Genomic DNA, 21,551 nt, shown 5'->3' on the forward strand with positions numbered 1-21,551 from the left:
CCGTCACCCATTTAACCTGTCTCCCCCCACCCCACCTCCTCTTCAGCAACCGTCAGTTCTCTATAGTTAAGAGTCTGTTTGTATCAATTATATTTTAACAAAGCTGGAAAAAAAAGTTAAGTCCAAGTGGCTGTTTCTGACAGAAGTTTGTAGCATTGTACAAATTCAGCCAGCATCCACCTTTTAATAAAATACCAAGAGGGGTATAATGGTGGGTGTAAGCCCGTGTATTTTTTAGAAAGCTAAATTTAAATATATGTTGTTTTTTCATAAAAAATGCAAGTTCATATTGAATACAACAAAATTGATCGAGAGACTCAAGAAAGCCCCCAGAGACTTCAGAGACCAGCTGACGAGTCACCATCTTGAAGTGACAAAACTCAGTGTGATGCTTAAGTAGCTACTTGATAGCAAGGCTGATTGAAGTCTTCATTGGTGTGTAAAAGTTGTGGGAATTGGGAAGTCCCCAAATCCCATCCCAAATGTGGTGAAACTCTGGGACAATTTATAGAGAGGAGTAGATTTAAGTAGATCTGATTTTTGCCATCAATCTGAGGGAGAAACTGGCATACCAGCTGCAAATCTTTGCAAAATCTTGTTCTGATGTTGGAGAAAGTGCAGACCTCGGGGGTCAGCCAGACAATAGAATTAGGATTATGGCCAATATCCAGCTGCACGCCCCTCACATACTCTCCCAACACAGCTCACACAATGGATTTGAGCTGCTCCAGACTCCAGGATAGGAATGACAGTGTAAGCAAAACTGCAGGTAGAGATTGTAGGAGTGGGGGTGGAGATGGTGAGGAAGAAGAGCAAGCTATGTTAAATAATTGTGTGTAAATATAATCGTCAAAGTTATTAAAACAATTGATTTCTTTTTGAGAGAGAGAGAGAATGCACATGCACAAGCAGGAAGAAGGAGGGAGGGGCAGCGGGAGAGGGGAGGGAGAGAGAGAATCTTAAGTAGGCTCCATGCCCCGTGTGAAGCCCCATGCAGGGGTTGATCTCACCCCCTGAGATCATGACCTGAGCCGAAATCAAGACTAGGACACAACCAACTGAGCCACCGAGGCGCCCTCCAACACAGGTCTTTAGATGGGACCTATCACACCTCTTGAGTTCACGTGGGGGGTTGGTGTCTTCCAAAAGCTCAAAGAAAGGAGAGCTGGGAAGATTAATTTCTGGAAGGTGCTTGTTCATTCAAATGATATAATAAATGAGCAAGGGCTACCTGAATTATTGGATTATTTGTGTGTGTAGGGGGAGAGAGGCAGGTTTGAAACTGTGTCTTCAGTGCCAATTCTACGGGATCTCTTAGAAGATGAGCTAAGTACAGACTACCAAAGATCTCTTCTACCACCTCCACTCTTGTTTCCTTATCATTAAGGAGCTAAGCCTTTTTTTTTTTAAGATTTTATTTATTTATTTATTAGACAGAGATAGAGACAGCCAGCGAGAGAGGGAACACAAGCAGGGGGAGTGGGAGAGGAAGAAGGCAGGCTCATAGCGGAGGAGCCTGATGTGGGGCTTGATCCGATAACGCCGGGATCACGCCCTGAGCCGAAGGCAGGTGCTTAACCGCTGTGCCACCCAGGCGCCCCATGGAGCTAAGCCTTTTTTATTTCCATTCCATCGATGATACAAGCAATTTGTCAAACATGAAGATTCCTGGCTTCCTTAGTGAACTGACAGCTGTTTGCTAAGTGGTGTTAGACCCTCCTGCTTCAGTCTGAGTTCTTGAGATGGTCTGCAAAATGAAAAAGAGTCTCCTGGTCTTTTGAGTCAGGGCACAGTGGGACCTGACCATGGGAGGGTATTCAGATGGTGGTGGCGTGGTCCTCAACACTGGCTGATCTCCCGAGCCGGACGTATCACCTCGGTGTTCTCTGTCCGGGATCGCTGCTCCTCTGTCATAGCTTGTCAGAAATCTGTGGTTTTGGGTGAAATCTGCCTTCCCCCCAGCAGCACAGAAAACCATGGACCCCGAGGAGAGTAAGTCCATAGTTGAGAAGAGGATGAATTTCAGACATGTGTCCTGGAGTTGGAACTGACAGCACTTTTTTGGTATTTCAATGTACTGAAACGGATTGAATTTTTCTTTAAAGAAGTCACTTAAAAATCTAGTGAGCTGTTAAGTTTTCTTCTCTCTGACTTCAACTCTTTGATTCTCCTAGTATTTTTTTTATTTGACTAGACTGTGAAAATTTAAGCTGGATCAGTTTCTGTTCCCTCTCAGGAGGAGGCTGGCACTCTGCCAAGTGGGCGGGACCGTACTAAGTTTCGGTTTCCTTTTCTCTGAGGCCCTGAGCCCCAGAGGTTGCTGAAGAATTTTCTGTGCCGTTTTCTGTGTCTGCTTAACTGTCCAGACACAGCAGCTACCCTCAGCTTCGGTCCTTGTACAGGTCCTACAAACAGGTAACTGACTTGCTGCTTTCCTTTCCTAGCCACTTGCAAATCGTAGTCTTCTTTTTTAATTAAAAAAAAATCATTTTAGAATGAAAAACTAGTTAATGATATTTTGTGCTATCTGCTCATCCTCTTTTTACTCATCTTATGTGTAATGTAGAGTAAATAAGAGGCACAAATGCAAACTTTGTGCCAGTATGTGTTACCTGTTTTTCAATATTTAATGGAAAATACATTTGATTTTCTGCTAGATTGGGAAGTATGGCAGTGGCAACTCGTTTGACTGGGATGCAAGAAAAGAAGCTGCAAAATTATTTTGGAGGAAAACAGTTTACCCTTCTCTATAAAGCAACTGTCCATGAATTCTCTGAAGATAATTTGCTTCAGAAATGCTGTGACCAAGGGCCTACCGTGATGGTGATTTATGGTGGAGCTTATGTTTTGGGGGCTTATATAAGAGAGAGTTACAAGAGAGATGACAGAGTTCCCATTGTCCTTTTTGCCTTTCAAGAGAATGAAATTTCAGAATGCAATATAGGAGTGGATTCTCCATCTTCATTTCTTTATCAATATAATAGAAAATGGGATGATTCAGGATTCCTCCTAAATCTGGAGCAAAAAAAAGTGAATATGAACTTAGACACATTTAAAAAACTTGGACTACCTCAAAATCGACCTATTTCCTTTGAGGAATGTGAAGTTTTTCGTTGTGAAGGTAGGTTATTCAGATAATCTTATATAGAGTTCTCTCCTGAATGTTTGGAGGATTTGAGGCAACCCATCTCTTTAAGGAAGAATGTCCTTATCTCTGGGTGACCCGGACTTTGCTGAGACCCAACCATGGCCAAAAGTAGCATGTACAGAGTTTTCTGGAGTGTGTTTGTATGGGGGATGGGATAGGGGAGGGGGGAGGAAAGGTAGAAGGAGAAGGGGGGGGAGAGAGAGAGAGGCAGCAAACTTAAAGACTGTGAGATTCTCTTGGAATGAAACCAAAGCTCGAACTTCTCCTCGTTGGCACTAGATCCTGCAGTTTCCCATTGTGTCCATTATATTAAAAGACCAAAATGAATTTACTTATTTTTCTGCTACAGGACATTATTTCCAATATTTGCTGTTATAAACAATGCTTTTGTAATGTATTCGTGACTATAACTGTGCACAAAAATACTTCTTATTGTAACTTCCTGGAAGTGGGTTTGCTGTTTAAGAATGATTTACATTCGCACTTTGACAGACACTTCTCAAAACCTTTTCTACTGTTCCCAGGAGTGTTATAGAAATGCCTATTTCCCTATCTTCTTGCCAATATTTGATATTATCAAACTTCAGAATATTTGCAATTTGATGGTCAAAAGATGGTTTTTCATTTTCTTCTTCACTTATTCCTTCCTTCGCAAGTCTATGTGTATTGGCTATTTACATTTCTTCTCTGAAACGGTTATTTATGTCTATCTATTTAAAAGAAGGGACCCTGGGAGTAATATCCCCTGAGTATTTTCATGTTCCAAACCAGTTGTCTGTGGTCTTTATACTTGAATGATCATCAGAGCATATAATTCTTCGGGGGATTTTGTAATGTTTCCACAATGTTCATGTTGCTGTGGAAAACCTAGGGCCAGACTTACTTAGTTGTTTTTATTGTTTCCCTCTGACTGATTTGATCTTTCTTCCTGGCTGCCTCAAACATCTAAAAAATATTGTTGATGTCTGATCAATTTACTTGGATATGTCATGATGTCGACAATCCTGGATCAGTTAAGGAAACTTTTTGTTGAAGTATAACACATAAACAAAAAATGCACAATTGATAAATGCACCGATTGACAAACTTTTATAAATTAGACACACTAATGTAACGACTACTTGGATGAAGAAATAGATTATTATCATCGTTTCAAAAGACTCCTTGCTGATTCTTCCTGGTTATTACCAACCAAAGATTAACCATTACTTTGGCTTGTGTCGACGTTAATTACTTCTTTTTGGATTCTATGTAAGTGGGATCATATCAAAATATGTACTCTTGTGTGTCTGGCCTCTTACGTTCAGTATTATGTTTGAGGGATTGAGCTAAACAAGGGAGTGAATTATAAAATCAGACCTCTACAAAACAGATATCTTACTCAGTATCAGGTTTGACTAATCATTTCAAGGATAAAGGCATTCAGAAATCTCTGAGAAGGCGGAAAGGGTACAAGAACATTCTGTGTGGCTCCTAGGTCCTTCCTTTGCATATCAGACTATGCTTTCTGGATAAAACAACAGGCAGGGTTGTTTTATGAAGTTTGTGGGCCACTTTACGTATTGAAGAGTGGTTATGTTCTGGAACGTTTATGTGTCAGTGCTATGGCCTGAATGTGCTCCCCCCACCCCAAACGCATGTTGAAGCCCTGATCCCCAGTGATTATACTTGGAGATGGGGCCTCTAAGGAAGTAATTAAGGTTAAATGAGATAATAAGAGTGGGGCCTTAATTCACTAGGATAAGCGTTCATTTAAGAAGGGATACCAGAGAACTCACTCTCTCACCACGAACGTACAAGAAGAGGTCATGGGAGAACACAGTGAGATGGTGGCCACCTGCAAGGCAAGAGAAGAGGCCTCAGGATGAAATCTATCTTGCTGCACGGTGATCTTGGACTTCTGAGCTTCCAGAACTATGAGAAACAAATTTCTGTTGTCCCAGTTCATGGTATTTTGTATGGCAGCTTGAGCAGACTAAGACAATCAGCTTACATGACAATTCCCATGAAGACATGCCTCATAAATCCATAGAATCTGTATTTATTTATTCTAAGTAATCTTTTGCCAGGAGCTTCCTGTTAAGGACATTCAAGAGATAAGTGCTTTCCTTGTAGGAAATATCATTAGTCTATTTACCCGGAGATAAGATTATTAGCATATTTTCAAAGAAATTAGGCTGGGTCACTTTTCTTTTTTTCCCTGAGAGTGTTGCTTGTAAAGTGAGTGAATGTGTCTCAGAATAGCTGCTTTGGCTCCCTACCTCCCTACTGATTCATCCATATTATGTCTGTTGGAGTCATTTGTTCCTTTTTTTTTTTTTTAAGATTTTATTTATTTATTTGACAGAGATAGAGACAGCCAGCAAGAGAGGGAACACAAGCAGGGGAGTGGGAGAGGAAGAAGCAGGCTCATAGTGGAGGAGCCTGATGTGGGGCTCGATCCCATAACACCAGGATTACGCCCTGAGCCGAAGGCAGCCGCTTAACCACTGTGCCACCCAGGCGCCCCTGTTCCTTTTCATTTTCATATAGTATGCCAGTGTAATGAGTCCATCATACTTTTTTTTTTTTAAATAAAATTACTGTCGGTGAACATTTGAATTTTCCAATTGGGGACTATTACAAATAATACTGCTTTAAGCCTTCTTGTACACGTGTTTTGGTTCACACATTCATATTTTTTGAAAAATATAAACGTAAAATTTCTGGGTCATCGGATTTGTGTATGTTCAGTTTCAGTGGATACTGACAAAGCTTTCCAGCATAGTCGTACCAATTTCCACTGCCACAAGCAGTGTATGAGAGTTTCTGTCACTTCTAAATTTTTCCCAACACTCTTTGTTACAATATGTAGCCGTTTTGGCCTGTGAACTATGGCATGACATTTTGTGAATTTGGTTTTCTTTGATTAGACTAGTCAGTAATTTATTTATTTTACAGTTTAAACCAATGACTATATTAATTTATCCTTTTTTCAATTTATAAAATTTGTCTTGTAGTTTTGTTAATTCCTTCTTATATTTCTAAGGTTTGTTTCTATAATCTTTTCTGTTCCTATTTTATTTTATTTTTTTTTTAAGATTTTATTTATTTATTTGACATAGATAATGACAGCCAGTGAGAGAGGGAACACAAGCAGGGGGAGTGGGAGAGGAAGAAGCAGGCTCATAGCGGAGGAGCCTGATGTGGGGCGATCCCATAACGCCGGGATCACGCCCTGAGCCAAAGGCAGACGCTTAACCGCTGTGCCACCCAGGCACCCCCTGTTCCTATTTTCTATTTTCAAAATTCCTTCTTCCTTGTTATTAACAAAGTGTACTTTTATCACAAGGTTGATATAAAGTGTTTATATTATTGTTATTTTCTACATATTTACAATTTTGATTTTTAATCTCCTTTTGGATGTGAAAGTTAGGAAGTGCTTTTGTAAAATTCCAAGAGGTTGCTTTTCTCTTTGTTTGCACTTACTCTTTACTCGTTTTATTATAGTCATTGTATGTAGTCTTCGCTATTTCCACTTTCGGTTATTTAAAGAGGTTTTCTTTCCATACGTATAGCCATATTTTTAAACGTTTCACACAGTATTCTTTTGTAGTGTAGAGAATTGCCAACATCACTACCCCTCATCCTTTCAGGTTTTTTTTTAAAGATTTTATTTATCATTTATTTATTTTAGAGAGAGAGATACTGAGTGAGTGAGAGAGGAGAGGGAGAGAGAATCCATGACAGACTCTGTGCTGAGCACGGAGCCCAACACGGGGCACGGAGCCTGACCCGGGATCTGTCCCATTACTTGTCCCATTACTGGGAGATCATGACCTGAGCAGAAACAAAGAGTTGGTCACTCAACCCACTGAGCCACCCAGGAGCCCTGCAGCTGATCCTTTCAGTTTTAAATCCACCACCAAAGAGTGTCTCTTCACAAGACAAAAATAATTCTGGGCCTGAGTCTTGTTGGTTCACACAAGGTCTTCAGCCCTCCCCTGAACCACTCACTGTGCTCTGATTCGTTCTCTTTGGAGCCAAGAAGAAAATCAATTGGCCTGGAAGTTCCAGGAGCCCCAGTTGCAGATGGTAGGTTTCGGAGAAAACTTGGTGCCTGTAGTTTTTTTGTTTGTATGTCTCTGTGCATTATCCCTTTCAGACCTCTGGAATTATGGAGAGGAACTATTTCAAAGTATTACTAAGTCTTTCCCTGGCCTGTCCGTGCCTATATGCCTTGCTTCTCTGATTCAGAAAGGACCCCAGCTCTCATTTCCTGTGTTGGAGCAAGCCACTACTGCTGAGTCATTGGGTGAGAAGGGCTCTGCGGACAATCTAGTCTTAACAGTGCCGACCTTGCCTCTAGCACTAGATTCTTCAAATGAGATGTTAAGGAGATTTGCCAGAATTTTCTCCACTTGCTTTTGTTAATACTGTGCTATTGTCATGGAAGAGCTCTTTCTGTATTTTTCCCTAGTGAATGCATTTCATTCAGTTAGCCAGTCATTGAACAACTTGTACTTTTCATTTTTCTTTATTTCCCTAGATTTATTGGACAAAAGAATCATGAAAGGGATTACACAGTAAGTCAATGGTTTTAACGTTCTGTTATTCTGTTTGTTATCTTAGACTTATTCTTTTATAGGTTCTGGCAAATTGGTAGCACAAATTATAACATAACTTGTGGATCATCAAGAATAAGCTATACATATATTTATAATCATAAAACTATTTGATAATACCAGTGTTAAAACAGAAAGAACACCGAGTAAAGGGAAAACATTCCTAATTTTTTTTTTTATATACTTGACAGCATGTCAACATTTTTGCTTAGACTTCTTAAAGTTACAGTTTCAACTACTTTAGAGAATTGCTTTGGAAGGGGTGGCTGGTAGGTAGAGAATACTTTATGAACTTCAAGAACATGTTAGAAATGATCTACTTCCATAAACTTCAAAAGTCGTATATTATGTTGTGCTTTTTGAAGTTTATTATTGATAAGTTATCTTCATACTTAACACAGTTCATATTTATTACTAGGTTTATATGGTCTGGTTGCTTAAATCTGAAAGGTTTTATGTCTGATTGGCTTTACTTATAAGTGTTATTTTTACTTTTTTTTTCTTTTACAGTAGAATTTGAAGTAGGATAGTTGCTTGTCCTTTTAACAGGAAAGCAGGTTGCTAATCAAAAATAATAATATATAAGAAAAGAAAATGAATTCTAGGAAAATTTATGGTAAGTTCTTGTGATCTACCCTCAGTCGATTGTTAAAATTGTCCTGTCGAAACAGACTCCATGACAAATTGTTGGCTGACATGAGAATTTACAGACCACATAGAGACCTCATTCACCAAATACGGATTCTGCTCCTGGGTCCAACTGGAGCTGGGAAGTCTAGCTTTTTCAACTCAGTAAAGTCTGTTTTCCGAGGCCACGTAACACACCAGGCTCTGGTGGGCTCTGATACAACCGGGGTATCTGACAAGGTATGTCCATTCAAAGTCACTCAGCCGTTGCTGCTTTGTTCAAGTTAATTAGTTTTGAAAAGTCTTTTGCTGATTGACTTCATTCCTTGCAGACTTTATCTCCAATTGCAATTAAAAATATGTTCTCTTAGGGGCGCCTGGGTGGCACAGTGGTTAAGCATCTGCCTTCGGCTCAGGGCGTGATCCCGGCGTTAAGGGATCGAGCCCCACATCACGCTCCTCCACTGGGAGCCTGCTTCTTCCTCTCCCACTCCCCCTGCTTGTGTTCCCTCTCTTGCTGGCTGTCTCTATTAAAAAAAAAAATGTTCTCTTAAAATTGCTTTTTTCTCCTCTGTAGTACAGGACATATTCCATTAAGGATCCAAGGGCTGACAGACCCCTGCCATTTATTCTGTGTGACTCAATGGGGCTGGGTGAGAGGGAAAAAGGGCTGTGCATGGATGATATAGTCTACATCTTAAAAGGCCACATTTCTGACAGATACCAGGTATGATTGGGCTAATCATTGAGAAATTATAACTGATATTTAAAATGTTTATTTTTGCTCACTATTAACAGCAGCAGATGCTAGTCTAATTTAATGCATTACCATTTATTTTCTTGAATGATACTTGTTCAAGATCGTTTGTTCCTTTTTGATATTTTATTTTACAAGGAATTAAGACATCCAAAAGATTCTTCTGTCATAGCTGTCATAACAACTCTGAATGTTGTTACATATTCAGTTGCCTTTGGCTATGTGAAACAGAAATCCAAAATATCAATTTATTCACATAGGTAATTTTTCTTATGTAACAGAAAGTCTGAAGGTAGGCAGCTTTGGGTCAGTACGGAAGCTCTCCGAGGTTATCAATTTTAAGGGTCCATCTCACTTTCTCTTATGAGACCTTCAATATGGGGTACTTTGTGTCCCCGTAAAATTCACATGCTAAAGTCCTAATCCCCAATGTGATGGTATTAGAAGGTGGGGCCTTTAAGAGGTGATTAGGTCATGAGGGTAAATCCCTCATGAATGGGATTAGTGCCCTTACAAGAAGAGTTAAAAGAGAGGTGATCTTTCTCTCTGCCCTCTGAGGACACAAAGGAAGAAGGCAGCTGTCTACAGATCAGGAAGAGAGCTCTCCTCAGACACCAAATCTGCTAGCACCTTGATCCTGGACTTTCTAGCCCTCAGGACTGTGAGAAGTAATTTTTGTTCTTTATGGAACCAAATATGGTAATTTGTTACAGCAGTCCGAGCCGGCTAGGATGTGTGGCTTTCATCCTTATGCTCTCCAGATGTTCACACTGAGTCCTGTCCATGTTCTAGGCAAGAGGAGGGAGCATTAAAGAGAAGCCACTTATTCTGTCCTTTTTTTAAAACTTTCTAGTCCTTTTTATAGACATTTAGATTTTGAATTAATCATTAATTTACCTCGTTCCAAATGAATAGTCAGTTGTGCCAGCATCTTTCATTGAATGTCTTTGCATCTTTTCCCTATCAAATATAGGGATTGGTTTGTTCTATTGATGTATTTATCAATTCCTTTATCATATTCTTATTATTACCAAATCATTTAATTGTTTTAATTACCATAACAATCAACTATGTCTTGATACCTCCCTGGACAAGTCATATTCTTTATTTATTTCTTGCATTTGTTTTTCTTGACTATTTTCACAGTAGACTTTTCCAAGTGAACCTGTTTGTGTTTTGATTGTTTGTGTTTGATTTGTTGGTGCTTTGATTAAAATTACATTAAAATTTTATATCAAAAGTTAATTTACATCTTTACATATCCAGTGTTCTTATCCAGAAACATAACATGTTTCATGTTTCTATTCATGCAAGGGTTTTTCATTCTTCAGTATAGCATTGTCTTCTAGAGGTAAACTTTATTTTTAAGTATTCTTTTTTTTAAAAAAACTTTTTATTTTTATTATAGAGAATTTTAAACCAATGCAAATGTAGACAAAGCAATTTAATGAATTCCCATTTACTCAGCTTCAACAATTTTTGATTCATGGCCCGTCATCTGTGTCTATCCACTTTTTCCTCTCCTGTATTACTTGGAATTGAATTTAATACATTATAACATTTGATCCATAAATCATAGCAAGTACACCAAAACTCTGACGACAAATACCGAACCCACCCTTACTAGTCAACTAACACCTAAACCACATGCAATTAGTTTTGGTGTACTGAAATATAGTCAAAAGTTAACTTTACAAAATAAGGCATAGTCAAAGAATCCATTTTCTTCCTCTGCCCCTTCAGATACATTTCTTCCCTTTTCTTAAAAGCAATCATATAAAAATTTATGGTTTACTTTCCTTTTTTACTATATAAGAAAATACTTACAGATTTGTAGTTCTCTTTTTAGAGAAGTCATGAAATACTCTTTGTTATTGATATATTAGAGTCTTGTCACTACAAATAGTCCTGAAGTTAACAGGCCTGTACATGCATCATTTTGTATTTTTGCCAGTATACCTGTGACAGATTCCCAGCAGAGGGATTGCTAGTTCAAGAGTAAACGCATCTCATTTTGGACCACTTTTGGTCCTTGTGTTCTGTGTGATAATACTGGATTTCTTTCTGAATGCTCTCAACTCCACCTTGTCCACATTGCTTCTATCTAGAACACTTTCGGCCCTATGCTCATTCCCTTTATCAGACTAACGCCCCCTACTTTGAGACTCCCAGATTACGTGTCCCTTTCTTGCAGAAGTTTTACCTGACTGCATGAACAGTCTGCTAGTTACTTGCATAGACTGTCTTCTCTACTGGATTGTTAGCCTCGTAATATCAGAGACTAGCACACTGCCTGAAACATAGTATGTGCTCATGAGTATCCATGGAATTAAAAGTTGGTTTATGTTTACCTTACAGTTTGATTCCACGAAAGCAATCACACCAGGTCATAGTAACTATATTGACTACCCATTGCTGAAGGACAGAATCCATTGTGCAGCATTTGTGTTCGACATCAATTCTGTTGAATACCTCTCTCGTGACATGATGGCTAAGATCAAAAAAATTCGAAGGGAGTTGATAAAGTGTGGTGAGTCTCATTCTACTTTGCTATTAAGGGTAATTGATTAGACTATATTGTAGAATGGTTTTAGAACAGGATGAAAAATTCGAGAAATTTCATATGTGAATCTTCCCTGGCCCATCAGTGTGGTTCAAGCAAATCAAGCACTCGATAGCTGTATGACTTTGTGCTGTGACTTAAACTCTCTATGTCTCAATTTCCTGATGTATAAAGTTAGTATAACAATAGCACCTATCTCAGAGATTTATTATAAGGATTAAACAAATCAATATATTTGAGGAGTTTAGCACAGTCCTCACTACCTTTTACCACTGTATCCTAGCATGGATTCATTTACTAAAAGTTCTAGATTTCCCCTTGGACCTTTAATGATTAGAAATGGAAAACAGTATTTCAGTAAGAAAACACAGCAGGGAAGTAAGATGTTAGGTAGGGCAGGGTAGCATAAAGGCTTAGGACAAGGTAAACAGGATCGGGGAGTTAGGGTGCCCCATACTGGCTTTTTTGGCTTTACTATCCATTCTGTCCGGGAGAGAGCCAGTTTATCACAACTTTGATTACGTTAGAAGCATGGAGTGATTCACTTGCTCCCTGAAATTTGAAACCTTGCCAGGGAGGTGTGTAGGGAGGTGCTTGCTAGCATTGTGACAGAAGAGCAATGTATTTGTGAGGCTTTAACACATGCTATTTCCTTCTTGAGGATTCTTCTCCCCCATCTTGTTTATGAGATCTCTTTTCTCTAGTCTCCATAAAAACAACTGTTTGGACAGGATAGGAGACCAATCAACAATATTGTAGCACCAATTTTTGTTATCTCTTCCAAGAAGTGGTTTCATTTGAAGCCTCATTTTTTACCATGGAAAGCAATGAAGGGAATTTCCTATGTCAGAAGAATTCCAGGTACTAATGAGTAGTTGAGTGGGTTATTTTTAGGGGTGGTGGGCCTTCCCAAATGTTTGAAATTGCTGCGTAAATAGCCTGTTGCATAATTGATAGCTGATTAACTGAAACATCCTGATGTCTTTAATGATCAAAGTGGCATGTATCTGTGTGGCCTAGGTGTAGTCCATGTGGTTTTGCTCACTCATGTGGATAGCATGGATCTGGTTACAAGAGGTGACCTTAGAGACATATACAGCTGTATGCCTGTGAAGCTCAAGGTAATGAACGATGTTCCTCTTTGTAGACACATTTCCTGGGATATGTCACTATAATCACATGATATTACTGTGAATAAAAATAAAAATGGATACCTACTGAACTTAAGAATTAACACAATTTCTTGGGTAATTCAGACTTGTGTCTCAAGATTAAAAAATTAAATATATATTCATCTTTACACGGGCACAGATCATTCCATTTATTATAATTTAACCCAAATAGGTTCAATTCAACAAATATTTATTGCCTTTCATAATTGAGTCAGTGTGATAGTCTCTAACCAGTTACACAGATAATGGAAATAATTTCTCTGCACTCAAAAGCTTATAATTTGTCACTGTTTCTATATTGCAGTTAGAGACAGTCCACAGAGAACTTGGATTTGCACTTTCTGACATCTTGGTGGTTAGTAATTATACCTCAGAGTGGGAGTTGGACCCTGTAAAGGACGTTCTGATCCTCTCTGCACTGAGACAGATGCTGTGGGCTGCAGATGACTTCTTAGAGGATTTGCTTCTTGAGGAAACAGGTAGATGCATTTGGTGGTATAGACACTTGGAGGTGTCAGCTGTATGGCTGCTCCCTGCTTGGATCTGTTGGGTACCTGGCAGTTCACTGTGTCCCTGTAGGTCGCTCTCTTGTGAGTAGTCCTACCCTTTACCTCACTGGCTGGGTGTGTTTTTTTCCCCTCACATTTCCTGATTTCCCACCCTTAGGGTACATCCTACAGAATTTGCATGACTTCTCTTTCCCCCATGTCTAAAGATAGAATCTTTGAAACGATGCACTTCTGTCATTGCTACTGTCTGAACACCCCAAGTTGTATCCTTGCCCTCTTCTCTCAAAATGTGCTTCTTTGCTTGGGACCCAGAAATGGATTGGATCAGCATTGTTCCTGATCAGATGTAATCTTTGATAACTTGCCCTTTTCTTGGGACGTATGTTTTTGCCTTTCTTGACTTGACTTTCTTGATGTGTCTCCCGCTTCAGAGTTCCTCTTAATGCTATGTGATCAGGGCTGGGAGGATGTATGTGTATGTGCCTTTCATATTTACAGCCTCAGACTTTAGCATTATGTGTATTCTCTCTCATATTCTCTCAAGAATACATGCTGCACTGTTTCAATCAAAGATCAGACAGAAGTTTCAATTTATACTCAAACCTTATTTTAGTTTGTGAGAAATCAAATTAGAATATCATATCCCCTTTATTCTCTCTCACTTGCAAACTACTAAGAAACTCTCATGCTACTACTGACTCCGCCATCTTGGTTTCTCCATGTCTTCTCTTCTTCATGGAGCATGCACTCCCAAAGTCAGGTCTGGTTGGCTTAGACCCCCCCAGTAGCCCAATGTTCCTTCTCCTTCTGGTTGCTTTTCCCTAAATAATCCAGTAAGAATATTTTGTTTCTCTTTTCTCAGAGATCAAAGAAAACGAATTATCAAGTGTGTAAAAGAAGGAAAAAAATGTGTGAACCCTTCATATAATAATAATAATTTTTATCTCATCATAGAAGATTGAAAATTGAGAAATAAGAAAACACAGGAAAAAGAGAAGTAGCTTAAACAGAAGGGGCATGTTTTATTTATGTCTGGGATGAAGCTATGTTTACAAAATGATAATACCGGCAAATAACTAGGAACAGTGGGCTTTAAAGCCATTAATCGTGGAAAAATGATCATAATTTCCTTTGGATTTATGTTCTGTATCTGTGAAAAATGAAAGTTTCTTCTTACAAAACCTGAATTTAACTTAAGTGTGTGTGTGTGTGTGTGTGTGTGAGATTTGGAAAAGTTTATTTTAATTTGTCAGTGTCTTCTGGTCTTCACCCATGTCATCTTAATTTTGCCTTCTTTTTTTATTTCTAAAGTATTTGATCTTCTCTTTGGGTTTCCAGTTAATGTTGTATTCTTTAACTGAAAGCCATTTGTTTGTTTGTTTAATATCTGAAACCCTCTTCTAGGATGTGAAAATACTGGTAAGAGTTTGAGAGGACTAAAACGGACAAACACTATAGTTTGATTTTTCTGTCAATTATGACTATTTTAGTTACAAGTGACAAAACTCAACCTGAATTACATGATTAAAAAATAATCAAACCATATAAAAGGCTGGAATTGAACAGAACTGCCTCAGAAATGGTTGACTCTAGGGATTCAAAAGCTATTCTCTCTCTCTCTCTCTCTCTCTCTCTCTCACACACACACACACACACACACACACACACACACACACTGGTTCCTTCTTTGTGTCTATTACTGTCATTCTCTCAGGCTAGCATTCTTGATAAATCTTAAAACATCTGAATCCAAGCTTCAAGTTGACATTCATTCAGTCTTGGAATCCAAAAAAGAAGAGGGCTTTTCTTTTCCAGTTTCATTGTGAAATAGTCCAAAAAAGGACTGCAACTGATCTAGCTCGAATCATATGCCTATTCCCAGGAACATTTTATCTGCAGAAGAGAGAGGAATGTGATCTTCCCATCGTAAGTCATACTTGCCCAGGAAGAGTGATTTGTTATTAGAAGAGGGGAGTTAATCATGTTATTAGGAGAAGAGAGTGTTGGATTAACTGAGCTGGAGGGGCACCTCAATTTGTATCTTATAGATTTGAGAAGTTTTGTATCTAGTTTCTCACTTAGATTATAAAGAAAGTCTTGTTAATAAGTCTAAAAATCATCAACAGTTACTTTTAAAAAGCTTTTTATGAAAGTAACATATACACATAAAAAGTGTACAGTTCATAATTACATGGCTCAATACATTTTGATAGACTTAACCCATGAAACTAGAACTCAGGTAAGAAACAGAACATTCTAGAAGTCCTCTTAAAGCCCGAGTCTAGCTACCTAGAATATCCACTATTCTGACTTCTAATTGCATAGATTAGTCTTGTCCTTTTTTATCCCTTTCATAACATTATGCACTATTTACTCTTTACTCTTTTGGGTCCGACTTCTTTCATGAGATAGTGTATTTGTTTGACTCATATTATTGTACATAGGTAAAGATCATTTATTCTCATCTATCCTATTAATGTGATGTTAATGGGTAGTTCTAATACTTTCCTTACAGATCAACAATACGTTCCATATATGTTGCATTAAGCATTTTTCTGATTTATAGCTACATAGAAATAAACCATGTGATTTTGGGTCTTTCCAATTTTGTATAATAATAAAGATTCCATAATGGGAACATACTATATCTCAATTTGTAAATATAGCTTGAAAACAAGAGTAGCATCATAAATAAGTTGACATTATCTTAAAATTTACAGAGTAGTATAAAGGGTCAAACATGGCCAAGACATTCTTGAAGAACGAAGCGGGAAAACAGGTATAAAGAGACATATTAAGAAGTGTAAGTTGACTGTGGTGCCTTAGTAAGTTTATGGAACAGAATGGAGAGTCCAGAAACAGACTCAAACATGTCTGGGTATTTGTTGTATGATAGGGGTAGCATCACAGATGAATGGAAAAACAACAGACAATTCATAAATGGTCCAGTCATTTGGTCATCCATATGGGGAAAAACAAAACTGAATCCCTCGCATCAGACGCAAAAGTCTACTTTAGGTGGACTAAGTACCTAAATGCTAAAAGGCTTTCAGAAGATAAAATAGAAGGGTACTTTCATAATTTGGGGGTAAGGAAATATTTCTTAAGTCATATTTCTTAAACAAGACACAATAAGCTTAGTCTCAAAAGAGATTGAAAATTCAACTACTTTGAAATCAGTAATTTTTATGTTCAACAAATCCCATTAATATAGTGAAAAGGCACAACAAAATGTGGGAGAACATATAACTAGCAAAGAACTGATAAAAGGATGTACAAAGAAATCCTCCAGGTCTAGAAGAAAACTAAAATATAAAAGAAATGAACCAAAGACTTGAGAAGGAGCTCTAAAGAAAAAAGAAATTCAAATATCTAGTAAGAAGAAACGTTCTATATCATTAATAATAAAAAAAGATCCAAACTAAAATTTGATTCTTTTTTATGTGTATTGAAATTTAATTGACTTATAAAGTATACATATTTAAGGTGTAAAATTAAGTGAGTTTTGATATATGAACACCTCTGTAAAATAATCTTGACAATCAAGATAATAAATGTTTCTAGCTCCCCCCTGCCAAAAAAAATTACAGAGTGACTTCGTAATCCATTCTCTTTATTCCACCTCTTGTTCTGGTCTGTACTCTGTCACTATGTTACTTTTCATTTTTTAGAATTTGTATACATGAAATTGTACAGAATATACTCTTTTGTGTCTGGCTTCTTTTATTCAGTGTGTTTTGAGATTCAACCATGCTGTTGCATGTAACAATAGTTTTTTCTTTTTATTGCTGAGTAGTATTTCATTGTGTGAATATACTACATTTCTTTATCCATTCAACTATTAACAGACTTTCGGATTGTTTCCAGTAAAGTTCAAGATACGCAGACAGACCTGATGAGCCAGGAATTTGACTCTCAGTTACATAGTTTAAGGTTACTTTTTATGTGTGCATCAAAACACACGTGTAAGAATTTTTGTAGTAGTATTGTTCATAATAGTCCCGACTGGAAGCAACCCGCATGCCCATCAATAGTAGAAAAGATAATACATTGTGGTATATTATACAGAGTACTTCATTTCATATAGCAAAGAAAATTAAAGAACTATAACTGTATACATCAGTGTAGATATTGCAAATATAATACTGACCAAGAGAATAAAGACATGAATGAATCTGTACATTATGAATAGGTTTGTAAAAATCTCTCAAAAGTTCTAAATAAAAAAGAGCAAATGACCGTAAAAATGAAGATGGTAATTACCTTTCAAGGGTTTGGGGTTGTGAAGAGTCAGGGGCTTACCTTTGGTTTGAACAGGGTGGTGGTGAAATGAATATTTGCTTTTCAATTATTTTTAAGTTGTACATTTATATTTTATGTACTTTCCTGCATGTATTATACATTTCATACCTAAAACAGAAAAAAATGAGAAGTTCTATCATATACAAACGTTAGAATTAGACATAACTGGGTCTCTGCTACATGATATGTGATCTTTAAGAAGTCTCTCATTTCCCTATCTTAACAGATGATGATAACACTTTATTATAGATATGTTGTAAGAACTAAATTAGATAATATATACAACTAGATTATCAGTGCAGGCACGTAGAAACAGAAACTCAGGGGCTGGCGGACATTGCTAATCTTGTATAACAGCAAACTGATAAGATACTGTGTCTCCTACTGTGAATTTAACTTTATTGTAGCTGAAAACAAAGATAAGACTTGGACTTAGATAGCTCATAAAAAAATGAAAGAGACCAAAAGCCAAATTATCAGAGTTTTTGATTTTGATTGTTTGATATGCGGTTTTTTAAAAGAAATATACTTTTGGCTTCAAGAGCATACTGTATCTCAAATTCAAAATTTCTAATAGCAAATAGAAACATAATAAATGGCTTGGTCACATCTGCCCCCTACTGGCCAATTTACAAAGTGGAAAGGATGCTGAAGGTTGAACTTGGAAGCTTGAATAAAAACTGCTAAGGTTTCTAAGTCTTGAAAAAGCTATCACAACAGAAAAATTTTAAATATGTAATTTTGTTAAAGGTATGCAACCTTTAAATAGAAGATAATTTTCTCCTGCTATTGAAGATGTGGTAGTACTTGGAAATGCTGTGGTCTGCGTTCTCTAATGTTTCTGGCATTATATTAGACTATTTATGCATATTTGCATTTTAAGCTAACATTAATGTGTCCTGTTTTAGCTTTTTTGTTAACCTGCAGTATATAAATTTGAATATGTAATACTAAAGGCTTATGGTGATCAATGAACACACAAAATGGGTGCTTTTGCCTCTTGCTTTTCATAAATGTGATCCCCAATTATATTGCTTTTGGATAATGAAGTCTTTTTTATTTTTAAAGATTTTATTTATTTATTTGACAGAGATAGAGACAGCCAGCGAGAGAGGGAACACAAGCAGGGGGAGTGGGAGAGGAAGAAGCAGGCTCATAGCAGAGGAGCCTGACGTGGGGCTCGATCCCATAACGCCGGGATCACGCCCTGAGCCGAAGGCAGACGCTTAACCACTGTGCCTGTCACCCAGGCGCCCCCTGGATAATGAAGTCTTGAACCCACTTATACAGGGGTTAATTTGTATAGACAAATCACAGTTGTGGGGAACAGGAGAAACATTATACTTTAAGCGCCATGTTCTCTCGATTTTAATTTCTATTTGATTTAGGATTATTACATATGAACTATGCAAATTAGTTACTATAGCAAATTGCTACAAAAGTATGAAAATATGCCCTGTTTCCCTGCCAATGCTGCCTTCATAGAGATTTACGGTGGATTCCTTTCAGCTACATAGTATTGAGTCCAACCCTTTCTTAGGTTGGTTTTCCTAATCTGGACATATTTGATCTTAAGCCCTAAAACAAGAGCTTCACCGAGTGACTTCCTCCTCTTTGCTGTTTTGTGCATCCTCCTGTCTCCATGGCTTTGTTCATACTTTGGGGGCAGTTATTTAATTTCTGTTTGCCTTGTCTTCTCATCTGGTAAATGGGGATACTTCACCTACATTGATTATTCTGAGGATTGAATGATAAAGCATATGTACTTTTTTGAAAAGCGTCTGAAACACAGTAGGCACTAAATAACTGCCTTTAGCCAGTAGTATTTCTCCCCCATTCCCAACTACCACCTAGCAATAAAGAATTGTTTTCTTGGCCATTGGCATTCTGCTGACTCTTTGAAGATACCACTCAAGCATTATCCCACTCTGTGAATTATCTCGCTACGTGACTGCGTACACAGCACACAGCTTCTTGTGGGCAGGAGTCCAAAGAGTATAGTTTCTGCGCAGAGTAGATGTCCAATAATGTTTTGGGAGACTAAATGAAGTGACTGGAAAACATATGAAGGTTGATGGGATGTGAACCCGATTCATGTAATACCAATTGAGAACAATAACAAAAAAACTATTTTTAAATGTAGGAAACTAATGTAGGAAAAGGCAAAGAAAGGCGGAGCTGAAGCCATTCCTCCTTTTGATAGTCGGTCTTAATGGCTATCTGCATTCATGAGACTCTGGCAGAAAATAGAAGGAACTCCAGGTCGTTTAAGCAATGTAATTTAATGTAGAAATTTGGCTAAGCAAGTGATGGAAAGCTGAGAAGTCAAATCAAAGAGAAGCAGACCATAGGTTAGCCAAGTATGGGAGACGAAACTTTACCTCTGCCCATCTTAAGTGTTTTTAGCTGGGGCTCTATAACAAAAGTCATATCAGCAAGAGAAAAAAGGCTTATTAACACATGCACAGTGCACATGTGTGGGGGAGAAGCCTCAGCGAGTAACTCAAAGCTGTGGCATAGAAAAAGGTACCTGCACTGCTATGTTCATTGCAGCATAATTTACAATAGCCAAGATATGGCAACAACCTAAGTGCCCATCAATGGATAAATGGATAATGGAGAAAAAAATATATACAACAGAATATTATTCAGCCATAAAAACAATGAAATTTTGCTATTTGTGACAATGTGGTTGGACCTAGAGGGTATTAGGCTAACTGAAATAAGTCAGACAGAGAAAGACAAATACCATATGATTTCACTTACACGTGGAATCTAAAAACAAAACAGGAGTCCTTGGGTGGCTCAACTGGTTAAGTGTCCAACTCTTGATTTTGGCTCAAATCATGATCTCAGGGTCCTGGGACTGAGCCCCACGTAGTCAGACTCCGTGCTCAGCAGGGAGTCTGCTCCAGGATTCTTTCTCTCCCTCTCCCTCTGCCCATCCCCCATCCCTGAAATAAATAAATTAATCTTTAAAAAAAACAAAAAAACAAATGACCAAAAAAAACCAAACCAGAAACAGACTCAAATACAGAAAACAAACTGATGGCCAGAGGGGTTGGGGGTGGGGGATGGGCAAATAAGTAAAAGGGATTAAGAGGTACAAATTTACAGTTATAAGATAAATAGATTGTGGGGATGAAAAGTACAGCATAGGGAATATAGTGAATAACACTGTAATAACAGTGTATGGTGACTACACTTGAGGTGAGCATTGTGTAATGTACAGAACTATTGAGTTATGTTATACACCTGAAATGTATAAAACAGTGTATGTCAACTGCAAAAACAAAACAAAACACACACATACACACCCAAAGTTGTGGCTTACAACTCCAGCTTATGTAGCATCTTCAGTGAAAAACAATAAATTTGCAGGGAAATGACAGGACAAGGAGAGCAGTTTTAGGCTCCCAAGGATGGCAAGCTGTGGAATGGTAAATACATGGGAGGGCACTCATGGAGTAAAGTTTGTTTGCAGATTGCTCTGGTGCTGTCTCTGGGCTCATAGGAGTCTGTCTCCAGTAGAGGGAGCATTTAATAGCCTACCTTTAGGCAGAAAGGGGGAGGATAGGGAGAGCTTTACTTGCTTACCTGCTTCTTGTCTTTAGCTCAAAATAACTTTTATGTCCAAGAGGTATATTTTGGGGTGACGTATTCTAATTTCCTTCAACTAAAACAGGAAGCGGCTACCCCCTTAGGACGGAAAGAACGATGTGACGAGATAGAGTTCCCCGGAACAAGAGGCCAAAGCTCTTTAGAGGAAGCTAAGTGAAGTAGGAACTTCCTTGTGACAAGTGAAACTGCCCCGGGTGGGGCTCTCCCATGAAAGCTAGAGCCGGAAGAAGGTGCTTTTGCTGCCACAG

The 21,551-nt window shown here is 38.0% G+C and overlaps 2 protein-coding genes across 7 annotated transcripts in view; both read left to right on the plus strand.

Annotated features, from left to right (window-relative positions):
- Positions 1–17,902, plus strand: part of IFI44L (interferon induced protein 44 like) — a 44,367-nt gene extending 26,465 nt beyond the window's left edge. The window contains exon 9 of the mRNA XM_034653752.1: positions 14,578–17,902. Coding sequence (XP_034509643.1) covers positions 14,578–14,689 — 112 coding nt within the window. The 3' untranslated portion in view covers positions 14,690–17,902. The remainder of the gene's footprint in view (positions 1–14,577) is intronic.
- On the plus strand, positions 1,555–16,022 carry IFI44 (interferon induced protein 44). 6 transcript variants are annotated; one of them, XM_034653748.1, is made up of 9 exons: positions 2,261–2,415; positions 2,658–3,121; positions 7,677–7,713; positions 8,394–8,619; positions 8,957–9,106; positions 11,495–11,666; positions 12,720–12,820; positions 13,176–13,350; positions 14,243–16,022. In XM_034653748.1, exons 2-9 carry the CDS (start codon positions 2,668–2,670, stop codon positions 14,272–14,274), a joined length of 1,347 nt encoding a protein of 448 aa, XP_034509639.1. In that variant the 5' UTR covers positions 2,261–2,415; positions 2,658–2,667; the 3' UTR covers positions 14,275–16,022. The 6 variants fall into 6 exon arrangements, with proteins under 6 accessions (XP_034509642.1, XP_034509640.1, XP_034509639.1 ...); XM_011228123.3 differs by having other exon boundaries at positions 2,262–2,415; positions 8,424–8,619; positions 14,243–14,569; XM_034653749.1 differs by lacking the exon at positions 8,957–9,106 and having other exon boundaries at positions 2,259–2,415.
- Positions 17,903–21,551: the final 3,649 nt, after the last annotated feature.

The sequence above is a fragment of the Ailuropoda melanoleuca genome, chromosome 2 (assembly GCF_002007445.2).
Source record: "Ailuropoda melanoleuca isolate Jingjing chromosome 2, ASM200744v2, whole genome shotgun sequence".
NCBI lineage: Eukaryota > Metazoa > Chordata > Mammalia > Carnivora > Ursidae > Ailuropoda > Ailuropoda melanoleuca.

Excerpts from the sequence above, each read along its gene's own strand:
- IFI44 (XM_034653748.1), top strand. The coding sequence starts at position 2,668 with ATGGCAGTGGCAACTCGTTTGACTGGGATGCAAGAAAAGAAGCTGCAA. Across the intron at positions 8,620-8,956 it reads CAACCGGGGTATCTGACAAG|TACAGGACATATTCCATTAA; the intron begins GTATGTCCATTC and ends TCTCCTCTGTAG. Across the intron at positions 11,667-12,719 it reads AAGGGAGTTGATAAAGTGTG|GTGTAGTCCATGTGGTTTTG; the intron begins GTGAGTCTCATT and ends TGTGTGGCCTAG.